This window comes from Dermochelys coriacea, chromosome 15, assembly GCF_009764565.3.
Source record: "Dermochelys coriacea isolate rDerCor1 chromosome 15, rDerCor1.pri.v4, whole genome shotgun sequence".
Taxonomy (NCBI): Eukaryota; Metazoa; Chordata; order Testudines; family Dermochelyidae; genus Dermochelys; species Dermochelys coriacea.
This window is the reverse complement of record NC_050082.1, coordinates 914,043-932,486: the sequence shown is the minus strand read 5'-3', so window position 1 is coordinate 932,486 and position 18,444 is coordinate 914,043. Positions and strand designations below refer to the sequence as shown.

The following is an 18,444-nucleotide window of genomic DNA, read 5'->3' as shown; positions in this document are numbered from 1 at the left end:
TTATTGTCAGAAAGTGCCAGAGGATCTTTCATTTTCACATGGAGTGACCCCAGTGTTGGGCAGAAGAGTCTTCAATTTAAAGAATTCAAAAGGACCTTCCAACTGGCTCTCCATCCTTGCTTCACTGCATTGTCATCATTGGATAGAAGTCCATTTCCTAGTGGACACCTTCTACTGAAGAGCATTCATTCCTTTTCCTCTTTGATAGAGCTCAGAAACAGAGTAAAAATCCAAAATCAGTCCAAAAATACAGTACTCATGTTATCACAATCTATGCTGTAATTTTTTTTAAAGAATGTACAAATACCCTTTGTAAGCATTGCTTGTGGATAGCCTCAAAGCGGCTATGGGAAAAGACAGTCCTAAGAGCTCAAAGAACTGTCACATGAAACAGTACCATAAAATTGGACAATGGCTACCCCAACAGCCACTTATGGAAGGATTGAATCGAGAGAGTGCATTATATAAAAGTAGAATTCATGACAAAGCTAGGTTATTGGATTCCAATCAGTTCAAAGCTTAGGTTTCTGATCCACAGTTGAGGTTTGGTGGTGGCAATGCATATGGCAGTAAGCCAAGGGTTCTTCAGCTGGCAGTTAAGAACATGGTACCAGATTGCAAAAATGGTTACCTGTCTATGGGGGAGTGATTCCTGATATGGAAAAGATTTTGAACCACTATCAACCATTTTGTGGAGGTGCCAAGGGCAGTAACCATGAGCAAGTATGCTGAGCTGATTCAGGGGTCCTTTAATGGCACCTAGGAGTGCCTTGTAGACAATGCTTGCCTCTTATATAGATCCTGGGTTACAACAGACTATTGGTACAGCAAGTGAGAGAATTTACCAAAGTCCCTCTAGCACAGGGGTTCTCACAACAAATTTTTTGGTGGCCTCAGAGTGTGGCCACCAACTCTCACTGGTGGCTGCGCTGACAATTTTTTCCTAAAATAATTAATTTTAGAAAAAACAAATATGCACAGATTCACATCCAAATCATTGTAATGTATATTTATAGGCTTTTATGGCAGACTCAATAACAAAAATAAGGCTGCCTCTCCCTTCAGCCCCCCATCCAGGGCTTAGTGGGTCCTGGGGCTTGCTGTGAAAAATGATATTTGTATATTTGTTAATATCACAGCACACTTAGTAGCTATCTGGGAGGCTATGAAAAGTGATAAGTGATATTAACAAACATGCACATATCACTTTTCAGAGATGGCTAGTAAATCTGCTATGAAAAGTGATACTTGCTTTTTTGTTAATATCACTTTTCTCAGTAAGCCCCAGGACCCATTAAGCCCTGCATGGGAGGGCCGAAGAGTGAGGCAGCAGGGGCCAGAGGCAATTATGGGATGGATGCAGAGCAGGGGAGGCCCAGGAAATGGGGGGGAATGGATGCGGGGCTGGGGGAGGCAGGGGAGGCCCAGGGCAATGGGGAGAATGGATGTGGGACAGGGAGGTAATGGGGGGGGTGGATGCAGGGCCAGGAAGGCAGGGGGGCCTGGGGTAATGGGGGGGGTGGATGCGGGGCTGGGGAGGCTGCAGGAGCCTGGGGCAATGAGGGGGTGTGTAGATGCCAGGCAGGGGGGCCCCAGGGCAATGTGGGGGATGGATGTGGGGCCAGGAAGGCAGCAGGAGACCAGGACAATGTGAGGGAATGGATATATGGCCGTGGGAGGCATCAGGGGCCAGGGGCAATGGGGGTAGGTGATGAGCCCCACTGTTGTGTGGCCAGAGCCAGGGCCTGGTGTCTGCTGCCATGCAGCCAGGGCCAGGGCTCAGTGCCCACAGCCAGAGCCCGGAGCTGGGGATGGGAACTGCGTGGCTGAAGCCAGGGATCGGAGCCTGCTGCCAGGCAGACGAAGCTGTGGGTCAGTGCCCAGGGCTAGTGCCTGCCGCCACACGGCCAGAGCCCAGAGCTGTGTGCCAGAGCCCAGGAGTGCGTGGCTGGATCCAGGAGTCAGTGCTCGCTGCTGCGTGGCCAGGGCCAGGGGTCGGCACCACATGGCCAGAGCCTGGGAACAGAGCTGTGGGTTGGCACCTGCTGCTGTGCAGCTGGGGCAGGGGATCAGCACCAGGGGCTAGGCATGAGTGGCTGGAGACTGGCCCAGCGCTCACCACCACACAGCCGGAACCGGGGGCCAGAGGCCAACTGAAGCTCCGTGGCCGGGGGTCAGTTCCTGCTGCCCTGCAGCCAGAGCCAGGGGTTGTCGCCCAAAGCCCCATGCTTGGAGCCTGCTCCCGTGCAGCTGGCCTGGGGGTCGGCACCTGTGGACAGCGCCTGCCATTGCGCAGACGGAGCTCAGGACTGGAGCCGGGAGCCAGCACCTGACGCCACGCAACTGGAACCTGGGGCCAGAGGCTGAAGCCCCGCAGCTGGAGGCCAGGGCCATGTGGCCAGAGCTGCAGGTGGGGGATCAGGTTCCTGAATTCCCACTGCTGGAGCCTGCCAACCACCACCCAACTCCCATCCCCCCAAGTGGGTCAAGAATTCACCTTGCACCTGCAGTGTTGTGCCCCACCTCTCTCCAGAGGCAGTGCAGGGCGGCGCATCCAGGAGCAACAAAGAGGGAGGGAAAGGGGCCGATGCTTTGCTTCCCCGCCACCATCACTGCCCAGGAGGCTGTCGTGGTCACACGAAAACCCCTGGTGGCCGCATTTGAGAAGCATTGCTCTAGAGGCCAGTATTGGTCCCCAAGCCATTAAGTCACCACCAAAGGTACTCGTACTACACGTACCATACTGTCGTCCTTTTTGTTTGCAAAAAGTTCTTCAACCATAAAGAATCCCAGGCAATCTATGGAACAAAAATAAACAGGTTCTTCTTAGGCTGGTGGAAAAAAACTTCTAAAGTTCCCTCTTCCAGGACCAGACAAGCAATTTCAAAATCATCTTTCCTCTAAGAAAAAGGTTCAGGCAAACAAAGCAAATCCTAAACCCCCACCCTCCCCAGCCCCTTTCCTTAAGGATGTGGTGGGGGTTGGGGGTGGAGGGAGAAACCTGTATTAATCCTTTCTTCAGGATTAAGGCTACAAAAGCCCAAAGTCCCTTTCCTCTGGGATTAAAGTGAACAAATGAGGTAGTTGCTTCAGAGACCCTTTCCCTATCACATTAGCTGTTTGACTCTCCAGCCATTCACCAGCCAAGCAATTAATTTCCCCTTCCTCCTCTTAGAACCACCAGGCTTGTCTCCTGGAAGGTTAATGGACTCCAGCTGATTTTGATCTTTGCTTATTAACCCTTGCCTCCCAGAATAGAATCATAGGCCTTGTCTACATGGGAAAATTGACCAGCATAGGTCTTCCAGAATAAAGTGCTCCAATAGCTCCACATGTGGACGCTATTCCAGAACAGAATAGCTATTCCTGAATATTTTATATACACCATCATTGCCAGGAGGCGCTGGAGATGGATCGGTCATGTGCTTCTGAAGGAAACTGATTCCATCACCAGAGTAGCAATAAGATGGACTCCCGAAGACAAGCGAAAAGAAGGCCTCCCGAAAACAACATGGTGAAGAGCTGTGGAAGCCAAGCTAAAAAACCCAGGGCATAGCTGGGGAACCATTGAAAGACTTGTCAGAAACAGACAGGAGTGGAGGAGCTTCGTCACTGCCCTAAACGCCAGAGGTGTAATAGGAACATGATGATAATGATGATGATGTACATATATGCGCCTGTGTTCAGTTAACCTTAAGATAAAAAGTGTGAGATACTGCAGGAAACTAATAATATTATCTACATTGTCTTCAGCTTGTCTGTCTCTCTTATAATGAATACCTGGGTGTTGTTTTATTGTGTAACTAGATTACCTGTGTATGCATAGGAAATTGAATGTTAACTTCAAATTGGTGGGTCAGTGTCCACACAACAAAGAAGAATCCCGAGTCACATGCTGTTCTTAAAACTCTTAACAGCCTGCTTCAGCTAAAAGCAGGGTACCCGCATGGCCACACAGTATGCCCACATTTTTATGGCTGACTTAGAACAACGCTTCCTCCGCTCTCGTCCCCTAATGCCCCTACTCTACTTGCGCTACATTGATGACATCTTCATCCCTATATCGGAAACCTACTGACCGCTATTCCTACCTAAATGCCTCTAGCTTTCATCCAGATCACACCACACAATCCATTGTCTACAGCCAAGCTCTACGATACAACCGCATTTGCTCCAACCCCTCAGACAGAGACGAACACCTACAAGATCTCTATCAAGCATTCTTACAACTACAATACCCACCTGCTGAAGTGAAGAAACAGATTGACAGAGCCAGAAGAGTACCCAGAAGTCACCTACAACAGGACAGGCCCAACAAAGAAAACAACAGAATGCCACTAGCCATCTCCTTCAGCCCCCAACTAAAACCTCTCCAGAGCATCATCAAGGATCTACAACCTATTCTGAAGGACGACCTATCACTCTCACAGATCTTGGGAGACAGGCCAGTCCTTGCTTACAGACAGCCCCCCAACCTGAAGCAAATACTCACCAGCAACCACACACCACACAACAGAACCACTAACCCAGGAACCTATCCTTGCAACAAAGCCCGTTGCCAACTCTGTCCACATATCTCTTCAGGGGACACCATCATAGGGTCTAATCACATCAGCCACACTATCAGAGGCTCGTTCACCTGCGCATCTACCAATGTGATAGATGCCATCATGTGCCAGCAATGCCCCTCTGCCATGTACATTGGCCAAACTGGACAGTCTCTACGTAAAAGAATAAATGGAAACAAATCAGACGTCAAGAATTATAACATTCAAAAACCAGTTGGAGAACACTTCAGTCTCTCTGGTCACTCGATTACAGACCTGAGAGTGGCTATCCTTCAAGAAAAAAACTTCAAAAACAGACTCCAACGAGAGACTGCTGAATTGGAATTAATTTGCAAACTGGATACAATTAATTTCGGCTTGAATAGAGACTGGTAGTGGATGGGTCATTACACAAAGTAAAACTATTTCCCCCTGCTATTTCTCCCCCCCACCCCACCCTCCATTGTTCCTCAGATGTTCTTGTTAACTGCTGGAAATGGCCCACCTTGATTATCACCACAAAAGGTTTCCCTCCTTCTCCCTTTCCTTTCTGCTGGTAAAAGCTAATCTTAAGTGAGCACTCTCCTTACAGTGTGTATGATAAAACCCATTGTTTCATGTTCTCTGTGTGTGTATATAAATCTCCCCACTGTATTTTCCACCAAATGCATCCAATGAAGTGAGCTGTAGCTTACGAAAGTTTATGTTCAAATAAATTTGCTAGTCTCTAAGGTGCCACAAGGTGTACTCCTTTTCTTTTTACAGAGACAGAAAGAGACTGACTTCTAGTAGTTGCATTCCTGGGGAAGGTCTGGTATTTCAAGCCTCTTCTTGGAGCTTGTCACATTTCTTGAAATGAAAATGCTGCTTTTGTGCCTTTTCACCAGCCAAGCCAGGAGTGTTTTTAATGCTCAGTTGGAGTCTAGGAGATTAGTGTTATATCTGTCAAAAACCTAACTGTGCTACTGAAACCAGGGCTCTCTTCCCCGGGTTTGACTTGTGACATCTTGATAATCCCAATGATTACAATCAGTCCTGAATAATTTCCATCCACCTATGAATCATCTCAGAAGAAAGATCCCTTTTGATAAAAGCTTTTTTTTCCAAAGTTCAATAGTTCGAAAAAGTTCTCCGCTTAGGGTGTGAGCCAAACCGCATTGATCCCAATGACTTCAATGGGCTTCGGATCAGTCCCTTAAAAAGGAATTTTTCTGTGGACCTCAGCAGTCTGTGAGCTCTTTTTAATGTTTTGTCGTAGATAGATAGACAGACAAACTGGGGCCAGTGGCTGCACATAGATTCACGTTGGACTGTCAGGATTTAAGGGTTGTCTATATCATTGGAAAGGTGATTTTCCCTAGATATGCAATAATGTCTTAGATTTGATCTATGGCTTAAACAACATGAGGCATTAAAGACCAAAGTAAAAAAATGTATTTTTGTTTGTTTGTAGAATTGCTTGAATTCTATTCATTTATAAAATTGAATTCAATTAGCAGAACTTATACATGTATATATTTACATGTAATATTCATACGCATTTGAAGGGAAGCTTCAATAGTTCAGAACACCATTGAAAGACAAACACATAGCACATAGATGACCAAATAAGAAAAAGAATCAAAATGGACATTCGGGGTACGCCTACACTGAAACTGGACACCTCTGGCTGGCCCATGCCAACTGACTCAGACTAAGGGGCTATTTAATTGTGGTGTAGACATTCGAGTTTGTGACCTCTGGGACCCTCCCATCTCTCAGGGACCCAGAGTGTGGGCTCCAGCCCAAGCACAAATGTTTACGCTCCAGTTAAACAGCCCCCTTAGCCTGAGCCAGCTGGCAATACAGGCCAGCCATGGGTTTTTAATTGCAGTGTGGACATGCCCTCTGGGCCTCCTCTGAAACCCATTGAGTTAACAGCAGACATTCCATTGACTTCTGTGGTGTCGGGAACAGGCTCTGACAGAAAAACTGAAGCAAACAAAAGTTGATGCAAAGAATCATGTTGTAGTTGCCAAATATTAGCTTAATCTTCAAAATCTTAACCACATTTGGATTCTTGCATATTAATTCACTAGACCTCTGATATGATAACCCTCTCAAGTTATGGTAGTGGAGGAAGCCCAGCCTGAGATGGTCTGAACTTATTTTACGCTTGTGCACATGGTGTTTGCCAAATAATATTAAAGATTGATCATTCATGTTTGAAAATCCATAATTTAACCAACGTGACAAAAGTGCTGCTAAGATTGCAGCTTTCCAAACAACCTGTCGCCTTATTTGAAGGGGAAGTCGACTGAACCTTTGAAGAGTTTCCTCTAGCCACACTTTCCAGGAAGAAAATGTTGGCATGTTAATAATTAAATGTTGAATATGGAAACATTACAAATGCTAATAAAACCATCAGCTTTTCCTAATGTCCTGACACAAATCATGCAGATATTTAACCCTATACCATCCTCTCCTTCCTATGCCTATACAATGGAGGATACACATGACATGTACACCAAGGAAAACAAATTTCAGACCAGTACTCAAGTGACCTCAGGTTCTTAATTTGCTTAAGGGTAGAAGGCAGACAGTGTATTTCTCAGCTCTCATGAGTAGTATTGTCTAGTGGTCTGGACTTAGGGCCTGGGAGCCAGAACCTTTCAGTTCTAGTCTCACCCTGACACTGATTAGCCGAGTGACTTTGGGCATGTCACTTAACTTCTCTGCATCTGTCTTTTGCCTCATGTCACTTACCAAGGCACATGAGATCTGCTGGAATGACCTGGTTAACACCCCAAAGTTCAATCAGGGACATTACTGAGCAACATGCCCAAAGACCCTGGACACAGCAGCCTTTCCAATCCCGAGAAGACCCATGGTCATTGCACCCTATGCTCATCAATGTGGCAATGTGCCATGAACTCTTCCCCTACTCCTCCACGCCAGGGGAAAACAAAGAGAACCCTGACTACACCAACCTGTGATAGCCACAGCGTTAGCCACCAAGCACTTTGTGCTACATGTTTTGTAACATGAATGAAACACTGTTATATGTATTTAATATGCCATCCTGTACATTTATTGTTTCCATATTTATAATTTTTATAAGCATGGGTCATACTTAAGGCTAAGATTTTGTCATGGATTTTTTTAGTAAAAGTCAGGGACAGGTCACCGGCTTCGGTGAATTTTTCTTTACCAGTGATCTGTCTCTGACTTTTACTAAAAAGATCCATCACAAAATGGGGAGCCACTGAGCAGCAGCGGGTGCCTGGCTGGGAGCTCCAGGGTCCCCCAGCACCATGTGGGCTTGGAGCTCGAGGTTCCCCCTCCCTCACAGCCCTGAGCTGTGGGGTCCCCCACCACCAGAGGCCAGGAGCTGCAGGGGCCACCCAGGAGCTGTGAAATTCCCCCTTGCTCCTGGCTGCTAAGAGCTCTCTGGCACCCGCAGCGGCAAGAAGCTGCAGGGTCCCTCCTCTGCCCACAGTGGCTGGGAGCTTCCGGGTCCGCCCCACTGCCTTGGGTGGCAGGGGTACCCTGTAGCTTCCAGCCGCCTGCAAGTAAAGTCATGGAGGTCTTCGGAAGTCTGTGATTTCTGCGACCTCCGAGATAAAATCGTAGCCTTAGTCATATTTTTACAGTGCTGCTAAGCTGTTTTTAACTTGTATATTTGCACTTTGTTTCCTGTCTCTTTGCATACAATAAAATTATATTTTTGGAAACTCTGAGAATATTTATTAGTTTATACTAAGCATAATTGAGACAGTAAAAAATTCATTATGGGAGTCAATAACCGTGACATATTTAAGATCTTTACACACCAGGCTCACTAATTCATAAAAGTATCACACAACACTACTATGGCTGACTGTTAAATGCTCTTTTTAGGCCTTCCTTAGCTGTACAGCTCCATGGTTGGCTCTTCTAACCGCTGTTATGTACTGTGGAGCAGGAGATGCTTAATGGCATTGCACACTTGGATGAGAATGGCCCTCACTGTGGATTTTCTGGACTGACTGCTCACTGACTCTTAGCAATCTGGTGTTGCAAGCTTCCAAGGTGTGATCGCCACTTGCTTCTCCACTGTCCATGCAGCTCTCTTTTGGTGTTCATGCGCTGGGATGAGCTCGGCACACAGATCCAGGTATATGGCCTTGTGCATCCAAAAGTTCTCCAGCCACTGCTCATCGTCCCAAACCTGCATTACGATGCAGCCCCACCAGTCAATGCTCTTGTCTCCGCCCCAGAAGCGCCAATCCCCATGGAGATGCTCTGTGAATGCCAACAGGAACCCAATGATTTTATCTGCAGCATCCACCAGCACCCAGTCATCACTGTCAGATCTCTCTTCTTCCTCCTCACACCACCAGTTGGAAAGTTTAACTGCAGATATCTGATTGTGACAGGCACTGGTTGTCATTATGGTAACCAGATCCCCGTGGTTCTTCCTGTAACAGAATAGGAGACATTTATTTTTGTATTATACACCAGCTGTATTTTCACACCACGTGAACATTTGTGACACCCTTTTACAATGAAAGGGTTGTTGTGAAAAAAGATGTTAGGGAAGTGTGGCCTGGTGGCCCTGGGCACAGGCCTGGCATCCAGGAACATTTTGGTTCTGGCTTGGACACGAATTCCCTCTATGGTCTAGAGAAAATTATTTTGTCATTTATTTCAGGACCCTACTTTCAGAGAACTGTGGGGAGCCCACAGAAGTCTCCCAAGATGCCCTCAGCGTAGCCCATCGATCAGAGCTTATATAAAATAATTACAGAAAACCACCACTGAAACAACCAAACTTTTATTAACTAGGGGAAAAAGGAATGGGATGAACAAAGGAATTAGAGGAAGGATTAGTAATACTGAACAGATTAACAACCATGCACTCTCTCACACAGGAATTACCACGGGACGAGTGATAACTGCTCTCTCTACCCCGTCCAGAAGCTGCCGCTGAGACCGGGACTCGAGAGATGACGACGACTCTCCGGACCACAATCACCACTGGAACAGCTACCGCAGCAGAGAATGGCGATGAACAACGATGATTCAGGTGAGAGGCCTAACTAACTTCCACCCTAACCCCTTTGCGACGCCCTGTCTGCGGGTGAGAGCCCTAACCACTCGAGGTAAAACCCCGTGGATTTATGGATAGATGGATGCTTCCCTTCAAATAATAAACCCCAACAATAATCTATATATTTCCCCTTCCGAGGTGAGCTGTTATCTAGGCGGATAACTGGTGTCTGACCGCTTCCCTTCTTTCCAAGGTAACAGCAAAAGGAGGAGCAACGCCTTCCCGCTCTTTCCCAGCCTAGATAATCCTTTCATTGCCTAGCAACTAGCCGCTAGATTTCCCACCTTTTTTTTCCTGAAGGGAATAAGAAGGCTGTCCAACATGGCGGCCTACTTGGTCTTTACAAACCAAAATCGCAAACAATAAACAAAATCATCTAAACACCATCACCAAGTATTAGGTCATAATTTGAATAGGTTGGAATTTACAGTGTGGCCTGGTGGCCCTGAGCACAGGCCTGGCAACCAGGAACATTTTGGTTCTGGCTTGGACACAAATTCCCTCTACAGTATAGAGAAAGTCACTTAGGCCATGATCACAAGGGGTCTCAGGGACTACAATACTGAATGTCACAGCACCTAATTTCTGGGTGCCTAGAAAATCACAGGAACAGCACTGAGATCCACCAAACTTGAGGCAGGCACCTAGGCTCCTATACAAACCACCTAAGTTAGCCAATAGGGGATGCAGACAAAAGGGGTGTGTGCTGAGTCCCACCCCTCTCTGAGTTGGGCATCTAAGTCCAGATTTCAAAGAGGCACCTCGCTCTGCTTGTGACTCATGAACATGGAGAAGAGAAGCATTCTGCCGCACAACCAAGTTGTGTGTGGGGTCCATCAGCGGCTGCTTAACTCCATACGAAACAGCCATGAGTGGGGGGAAAGAGGCAGCCCCCTTTGTAACCTTTAGCCCAGGAGTTAGGGCACTCAGTCAGGCTATAGAAGACACCCCCTTCAAGTCCCACCTCTGCCAGAGTGGGAGAAAAGATTTGAACAGGGATTTGCCACCACTAGGCTATGGAAGATGCTGGTGTGGGGGGCATCCCTCAATCTCCTATTGAAACTGTTCCACTTTAATTTAATATGAATTAGGACAGAGAAAGAGCTAGAATGACCTCCTCTTTCCAGTTCTTTTGTGTGGTGCCAGGTGGCCTCCAAGCGCGCCTACTAGATTAGGCCCTCCATGCAATTTAGGTGGCCAAACACCTATCGGTCCCTGGTGCCTGGATCACTCTGGGGCTTAGGCAGGAGCTAGGTGCCTAGAATGAGGCAGCAAGCGTGGTTGCTCAGAGGCAGAAATGTAGGCACCTAGGAAACTTTTACTGCAAAAACTTAGGTGCAAAGTGACTTTAGTCGCCAACAGGGTTAAACGGCAGTCATGTCGGACTTTTCTGGATAACAATTATGCTTAAAAACAGGATTTAGGCACCTAAGTACTTTCATGGCTCCCACACTTACCTCTCTGTTCCTGTTTATTCATCTGTAAAATAATACCTCCCTCACAATAGGGTTGGGAGCTTTAATTAATTGTTTGCAAAACTGCTTTGAAGATGAAGTCTGCTATGTACTAGCACAGCCACAGGCTTATGAGCTGCATGATACAAACACTTGGGAAAAAAAGTCATATTCCAATTGTCTGCCACAGTGGAAGGAGTTTTATTTTAAAATTGGGCATGGGATCAGATCTGTACAGATTTCTGTTATAGCCAGAATTGTCCTTTAACTTTCCCATGTACATAAGCTCTTAGACACAAAGGTCACATGGAAGTTCTAAACTGTATTCCCTACTCTGGCATGGACTTTTGTGTGAATTTAGACAAATCACATATTTTCTGGACCTCATTTATTCCATCTGCAAATTGTGATACTTGCCTCCCCCACCACATGTGGGCTGGGAAGTTTAACTTGTTTAAGTTTGCAAAGTACTTTGAGATCCTCAGGTGGAAAGCACTATACATGTACAAATTATTGCTATACTCAGAGCCCTTCCATTGCCAGTGAACTGGAAAAGACTCAGAAGGATAAGTAACAGGCTGCATTGCCATCTTCCACAGGAAAAAAAAAATCTAACCGTCCTTTTTTTGTAAAAATCTTTTTTTATTATATTACGTAACGTCTTATCTGCTTTGCAGCTGATGCTCAATTCCTGCATCCACTTTGCAACAACATTCCGCTGTCGTTCTAACCTGGGACTGAAAAGACACCCCAACATCATGAAGCATTTAGTACACTAGGACAATTGTAGCTGTGCGTTTTGCTCACATACCAGGCATATTCAGCAGGAGTGAAGCAGTTAAGCCTTTGAAGTTAGGTAGCATTATTCATGCAGCTAGCATGGTGTTGGAGATTTTGTTTATTTCATTCAGTGAGGTGGTACAGCTATCATAGGCATCAACTTTCCCAGGCACTGGTGGGTGCTCGTGCCCCCCCACCCTGACTCCACCCTTTCCCCGCCCCCATTCCAACCCCTTTCCCAAAGTCTGCACCCCAATTCCGCCCCCGCCCTGCCCCTATTGTACCCCTTCCCCAAATCCCTGCCTCTTCCCCAAGTGCGCCGAGTTCCCCCTCCTCCCCACTCCCTCCCAGCTGTTTCACGGCCCAAGTGCTGGGAGTAAGGGGGAAAAAGCGGGCATGCGGCGTGTTCAGGGGAGGAGGTGGAGGTGATCTGGGGTGGGGGGGGCGGGGCAGGGAGCTGCTGGTGGGTGAAGAGCACCCACCAACTTTTCCCCATGGGTATCCAGCCCCAGAGCACCCAGGGAGTCAGCGCCTATGACAGCTATGGGAAAGTGCTACCACCCTTGTGCACAAGGAAAAAACACAAACGTACCATCGACTTCCCTGGGCACTGAATCAAGCCCTTAATGATTGACTGGCTATTGAAAGCTCAGCTAATCATGTCATTCTAGAGAGACATCTGCTTCTGAAACAACGAGGAGTGTGGTGGCACCTTAAAGACTAACAGATTTCTTTGGGCATAAGCTTTCGTGGGTAAAAACCCCACTTCTTTAGATGCATGGAGTGTTTTTGTGGATACAGACTAACACGGCTACCCCTCCGATATCTATCAATGTCGGCAAACCCTATGGGTTGCTGACATCTGAGGGATGAGGACTGTGGAGGCAAAGCGCCCATCCAAGGCCCTGCTATGTCCTTCTCTGAGTCAGGTGAAAGGCAGCCATTGAGTTCCGGGCGGTGCTCCCTTTGCAGAATCAGTAAAGCGGCGCAGTGGTGGGGGGGAGGGATAGCTCAGTGGTTTGAGCATCGGCCCACGAAACACAGGTTGTGAGTTCAACCCTTGAGGGGGCCATTCCGGGATCTGGGGCAGAAATTGGGGCTTGGTCCTGCTTTGAGCAGGGGGTTGGACTAGATGATCTCCTGAGGTCCCTGCCAACCCTGATCTTCTAGGATACTACTACTGGGATACTAAGGTTCACCCGTGGGCCCTGCTGGCAATTGGCCAGGGATGGGCTGCGCCTGCCGTGGGTGAGGTGGGACACGCAGCAGCCTCATGGTCAGAGGGAAGCCCAGCGAACAGAGGTTGCACACGGCGCCATCTCCAGCCACCTGGCTGCTCCCGTCCAGTGGGGCCTCATCAGCCTTCGCCTGCAGCAGCCCTGGGCACAGACAGGATCCAGGGGGACCCTCTTCAGAGACCCGCCCCACCCCGCCCCTCCCCTCTAGCACTACCCCGCCGGGGAGTAACGGACCGGAGCCACCGGTCAGCGCGCGGGGATCGGCTGCGGGGGAGGGGGCAGCGGGTTAGTTGGGGGAGGTGAGGGTGGCTGGGGGCAGAGGGACAATCCAGAAAAGCTGGATTACTCAACTAAAAATAATTAGCTCCCTGAATTGATCTCTGTCATAAATATAAAGAGAAGGCTAACCACCTTTAAATCCCTCCTGGCCAGAGGAAAAACCCTTTCACCTGTAAAGGGTTAAGAAGCTAAAGATAACCTCGCTGGCACCTGACCAAAATGACCAATGAGGAGACAAGATACTTTCAAAGCTGGAGGGGGGGAAACAAAGGGGTCTCTCTGTCTGTCTGTGTGATGCTTTTGCCGGGACCAGAGCAGGAATGCAGGTCAGAACTCCTGTAAAGAGTTAGTAAGCAATCTAGTTAGATATGAATTAGATTCTGTTTTGTTTAATGGCTGATAAAATAAGCTGTGCTGAATGGAATGTATATTCCTGTTTTTCTGTCTTTTTGTAACTTAAGGTTTTGCCTAGAGGGATTCTCTATGTTTTGAATCTGACTACTCTGTAAAGTATTTTCCTTCCTGATTTTACAGATGTTTTTCTTTTACATTTTCTTTAATTAAAATTCTCTTTTAAGAACCTGATTGCTTTTTCCTTGTTCTTAAAATCCAAGGGTTTGGGTCTGTGTTCACCTATGCAAATTGGTGAGGATTTTTATCAAGCCTTCCCCAGGAAAGGGGGTGTAGGGCTTGGGGGGATATTTTGAGAGGAAGATGTCTCCAAGTGGGCTCTTTCCCTGTTCTTTGTTTAACACGCTTGGTGGTGGCAGCTTAAGGTTCAAGGACGAAAGGTAAAAGTTTGTACCTTGGGCAAGTTTTAATGTAAGCTGGTAGAATAATCTTAGGGGGTCTTTCATGCAGGTCCCCACATCTGTACCCTCGAGTTCAGAGTGGGGAAGGAACCTTGACAATCTCCTTCACAGATTCTCATGCTCAGATTGTGCACTCAGAACAAAAACCTGGTACAACTTACAAATCAACGTCAAGTCACTGTACTACTGGGAAAATTTTAGAACACTGGTCCACACATAGACCCAACAGACAAGAAGAACCAGGATGGAGAAGTCACATTCAGAGACCATAAATTACAGCTATGTAACCTAGTTCCCCATCATTCTGCCTTCCTTCCTACATTGCCAGCATGAAATCCTAGGAGTTGTACCATTGATTTCAGTGAGGCCATGATTTCACCCCCAGTGTTCAAGACAAGAGACATTATTATGATTTCCAAAACAAGAGTTTTAGCACCAGCATAAGTTGTACAGTTTTTCATCCATAGATTGTAAAGCTCTTTACAAGGGTGGGTTGGTGTCTTTAGCCTCATTTTGCGGATGGGGAAAATGAGATACAGAAAGAGGATGTGACTTGCCCAGTGAGTCAGTGCAATGTTGGGAAAAAAACTTTAGGTCTACTGATTTTTCTGCGGAAAAGGACCTAGGGGTGACAGTGGACGAGAAGCTGGATATGAGTCAGCAGTGTGCCCTTGTTGCCAAGAAGGCCAATGGCAATTTGGGATGTATAAGTAGGGGCATAGCGAGCAGATCGAGGGACGTGATCGTTCCCCTCTATTCGACACTGGTGAGGCCTCATCTGGAGTACTGTGTCCAGTTTTGGGCCCCACACTACAAGAAGGATGTGGATAAATTGGAAAGAGTACAGCGAAGGGCAACAAAAATGATTAGGGGTCTAGAGCACATGACTTATGAGGAGAGGCTGAGGGAGCTGGGATTGTTTAGTCTGCAGAAGAGAAGAATGAGGGGGGATTTGATAGCTGCTTTCAACTACCTGAAAGGGGGTTTCAAAGAGGATGGCTCTAGACTGTTCTCAATGGTAGCAGATGACAGAACGAGGAGTAATGGTCTCAAGTTGCAATGGGGGAGGTTTAGATTGGATATTAGGAAAAACTTTTTCACTAAGAGGGTGGTGAAACACTGGAATGCGTTACCTAGGGAGGTGGTAGAATCTCCTTCCTTAGAGGTTTTTAAGGTCAGGCTTGACAAAGCCCTGGCTAGGATGATTTAACTGGGACTTGGTCCTGCTTTAAGCAGGGGGTTGGACTAGATGACCTTCTGGGGTCCCTTCCAACCCTGATATTCTATGATTCTATGATTCTATGATGTCTAGCACCCTGCTCGTGCCACTACAGCACTGCTGCCATACCTCAGAATACTGCTAAGCAAGAACAGGTTAAAGCTGGAATTCTTAGAAAACATCTCTCTTTTCATGGGAGACTATAAAGGCACAGCCGACTCCCCACAGTAACTGCTGGTGACTTGGAGCCATTTCCTTACCTTGGTACTACCCTCTTTTTCTTCGTCACAATCTAGCCCTTGATGGGAGATCTCAGTAGGGCCGTTCTCCTGGATCAGGCTGCTTCCCAATGTCCTCATCCTCTTGCTCTCAGTTGTCACTCTTACTTTCAGGATATGAAACCCAATGGATATGGACCCAACTTTCAGGTTGACAGGATCTCCATCAAACAACAGGTTATCTGGGCTGCTGTCTTTCTTAAAGCCAGGGGCCTGGTAATCATCAGGAGTTACTGCACAAGAAAGAGGGTCTTCGGTTGATAGAGAGACTAAATTCTAAGCCACTTTAATTTGCAATAATGGACAAATCCAGAACCTAGCCCAAGTACTTAGGCGCAGTTCTGGATAGATTCAATTGGGGTGTAAAGTGCAAAGGAAACATCGTCCCCAGGACATCAAAGCTTCTGCAGCCCAGTGGCGAGAGAAGCCTCCACAAGTCTTTCTGCAGCCCCCGTTGCCCGGATATATGTGGGTAACCCCACTATCTTCATATTCTCCCCTAATTTACATCATCTAACCCAGCTGAAGACAGTGAGGTTGAAGAGGTGCAATTGGACAGCATCTGCTCTACAGAATCTTTATTATTAGTGAAGATACACAAGAAAGAAAGAGACCAGTTTAATGTCAGATCGAAGTTTGTGGGGCTGGCACCTAGGAGGAAAAAATATCTTTTTATGTGTAAACTTGCAGTGGCTTGGTGGTCTAGTGGAAACCTCCTGCTTTGTATGCAAATTCAAAACCTGGCTAATCTCTTACAGAAGTGATAAAAATTCTGTCCTATGATCTATTATGCAAGATGTCAGACTAGATTATCATAACGGTCCTTTCTGGCTTCAAAGTCTATTAACAGAGCACATTTGATCCAGGGTCACTCAGAGATAATAAACTCTGTGTTGCCATTTATACACTCACTTTCTGGAGAAATACCAACCTAGCCAAGTATGTTTGCTCCTCATACTGAGGTAAAGGGAAAGGATGTGTCCCTTTTCCATTGCCCAGCTGTATTTCTTACACAGTTTGTAACTTTTTCCTTAAAAAGTAGGTGCCACATCTTTATGCACTGAATGGCACAATTCTATTTTGCATGCTGTCTCATCACAACAGCTTTCTGGGTCCAGATTTCACCTTTCTAGTCTTTGTTCCCTTTTACGGTGGCATGTGTTGCTCATGGGAGTTAACAGGAGGGGAAATCAGCTCGACAGGGCAGACTGTTCTCCACTTACCATCACTGTAGTAGAAGAGTTTCATGGTGAGGGTAATGTCATTGGGAAGGGGCCCGAGGTTCTGCATTAAGAGGTACAGCTTACGGATCAGCAGGATGCTACCTTTCTTAATCTCTTCACTGCTCACCCCCTTTGCAAAGCTCATTTTGGTGCTGTAGCCAAAACAAAAGAGCAACTGAATCATTAATGTCCAAACCCCAATTAAAAATATTCAGCTCCCACTGGTTTGTCTTGCACTACAGTAACAGAGCTTCAGTGCTTTTATGTAGGCCTAGCATGAATAGGGAAGTGACGCAGACTTTCAACAGTGGGAGATGGCATGAAGGAACACAATAGTCCAGAGTTAAGAATCATGTAATTGACAAGTGAACAGATATTGTAACTGGGGCAATAAACTTCATTATACAAGCGTCATGATTCATTTGTTAGTACCTGACTAAATTGGGCACAAGCAGCCACAATGCAAGTGCCTTTCACCTACTTGACTAGCTTCTAAATAATTTTCCTCTAAGGAATGGGGGGAATTGGGTGAGAATCACATGTACAACAAATTCAAAGAGGTTATGTTCAAGTCCGTCCTGTTCTAATTGAAGTGTGTTGAATGCCCTAACTTCATAGAATCATAGAATCATAGAATATCAGGGTTGGAAGGGACCCCAGAAGGTCATCTAGTCCAACCCCCTGCTCAAAGCAGGACCAAGTCCCAGTTAAATCATCCCAGCTAGGGCTTTGTCAAGCCTGACCTTAAAAACCTCTAAGGAAGGAGATTCTACCACCTCCCTAGGTAACGCATTCCAGTGTTTCACCACCCTCTTAGTGAAAAAGTTTTTCCTAATATCCAATCTAAACCTCCCCCATTGCAACTTGAGACCATTACTCCTCGTTCTGTCATCTGCTACCATTGAGAACAGTCTAGAGCCATCCTCTTTGAAACCCCCTTTCAGGTAGTTGAAAGCAGCTATCAAATCCCCCCTCATTCTTCTCTTCTGCAGACTAAACAATCCCAGCTCCCTCAGCCTCTCCTCATAAGTCATGTGCTCTAGACCCCTAATCATTTTCGTTGCCCTTCGTTGTACTCTTTCCAATTTATCCACATCCTTCCTGTAGTGTGGGGCCCAAAACTGGACACAGTACTCCAGATGAGGCCTCACCAGTGTCGAATAGAGGGGAACGATCACGTCCCTCGATCTGCTCGCTATGCCCCTACTTATACAACCCAAAATGCCATTGGCCTTCTTGGCAACAAGGGCACACTGCTGACTCATATCCAGCTTCTCGTCCACTGTCACCCCTAGGTCCTTTTCCGCAGAACTGCTGCCGAGCCATTCGGTCCCTAGTCTGTAGCGGTGCATTGGATTCTTCCATCCTAAGTGCAGGACCCTGCATTTATCCTTATTGAACCTCATTAGATTTCTTTTGGCCCAATCCTCCAATTTGTCTAGGTCCTTCTGTATCCTATCCCTCCCCTCCAGCGTATCTACCACTCCTCCCAGTTTAGTATCATCCGCAAATTTGCTGAGAGTGCAATCCACACCATCCTCCA

At 46.8% G+C, this 18,444-nt stretch overlaps 1 protein-coding gene across 1 annotated transcript in view; it reads right to left on the bottom strand.

Moving 5' to 3' along the window:
* Positions 1 to 15,489: 15,489 nt before the first annotated feature.
* Positions 15,490 to 18,444, bottom strand: part of LOC119843722 (HORMA domain-containing protein 2-like) — a 34,371-nt gene continuing 31,416 nt past the window's right edge. Inside the window, 2 exon segments of the mRNA XM_038373491.2 lie at positions 15,490 to 15,911; positions 16,902 to 17,053. Coding sequence (XP_038229419.2) covers positions 15,601 to 15,911; positions 16,902 to 17,053 — 463 coding nt within the window. The 3' untranslated portion in view covers positions 15,490 to 15,600.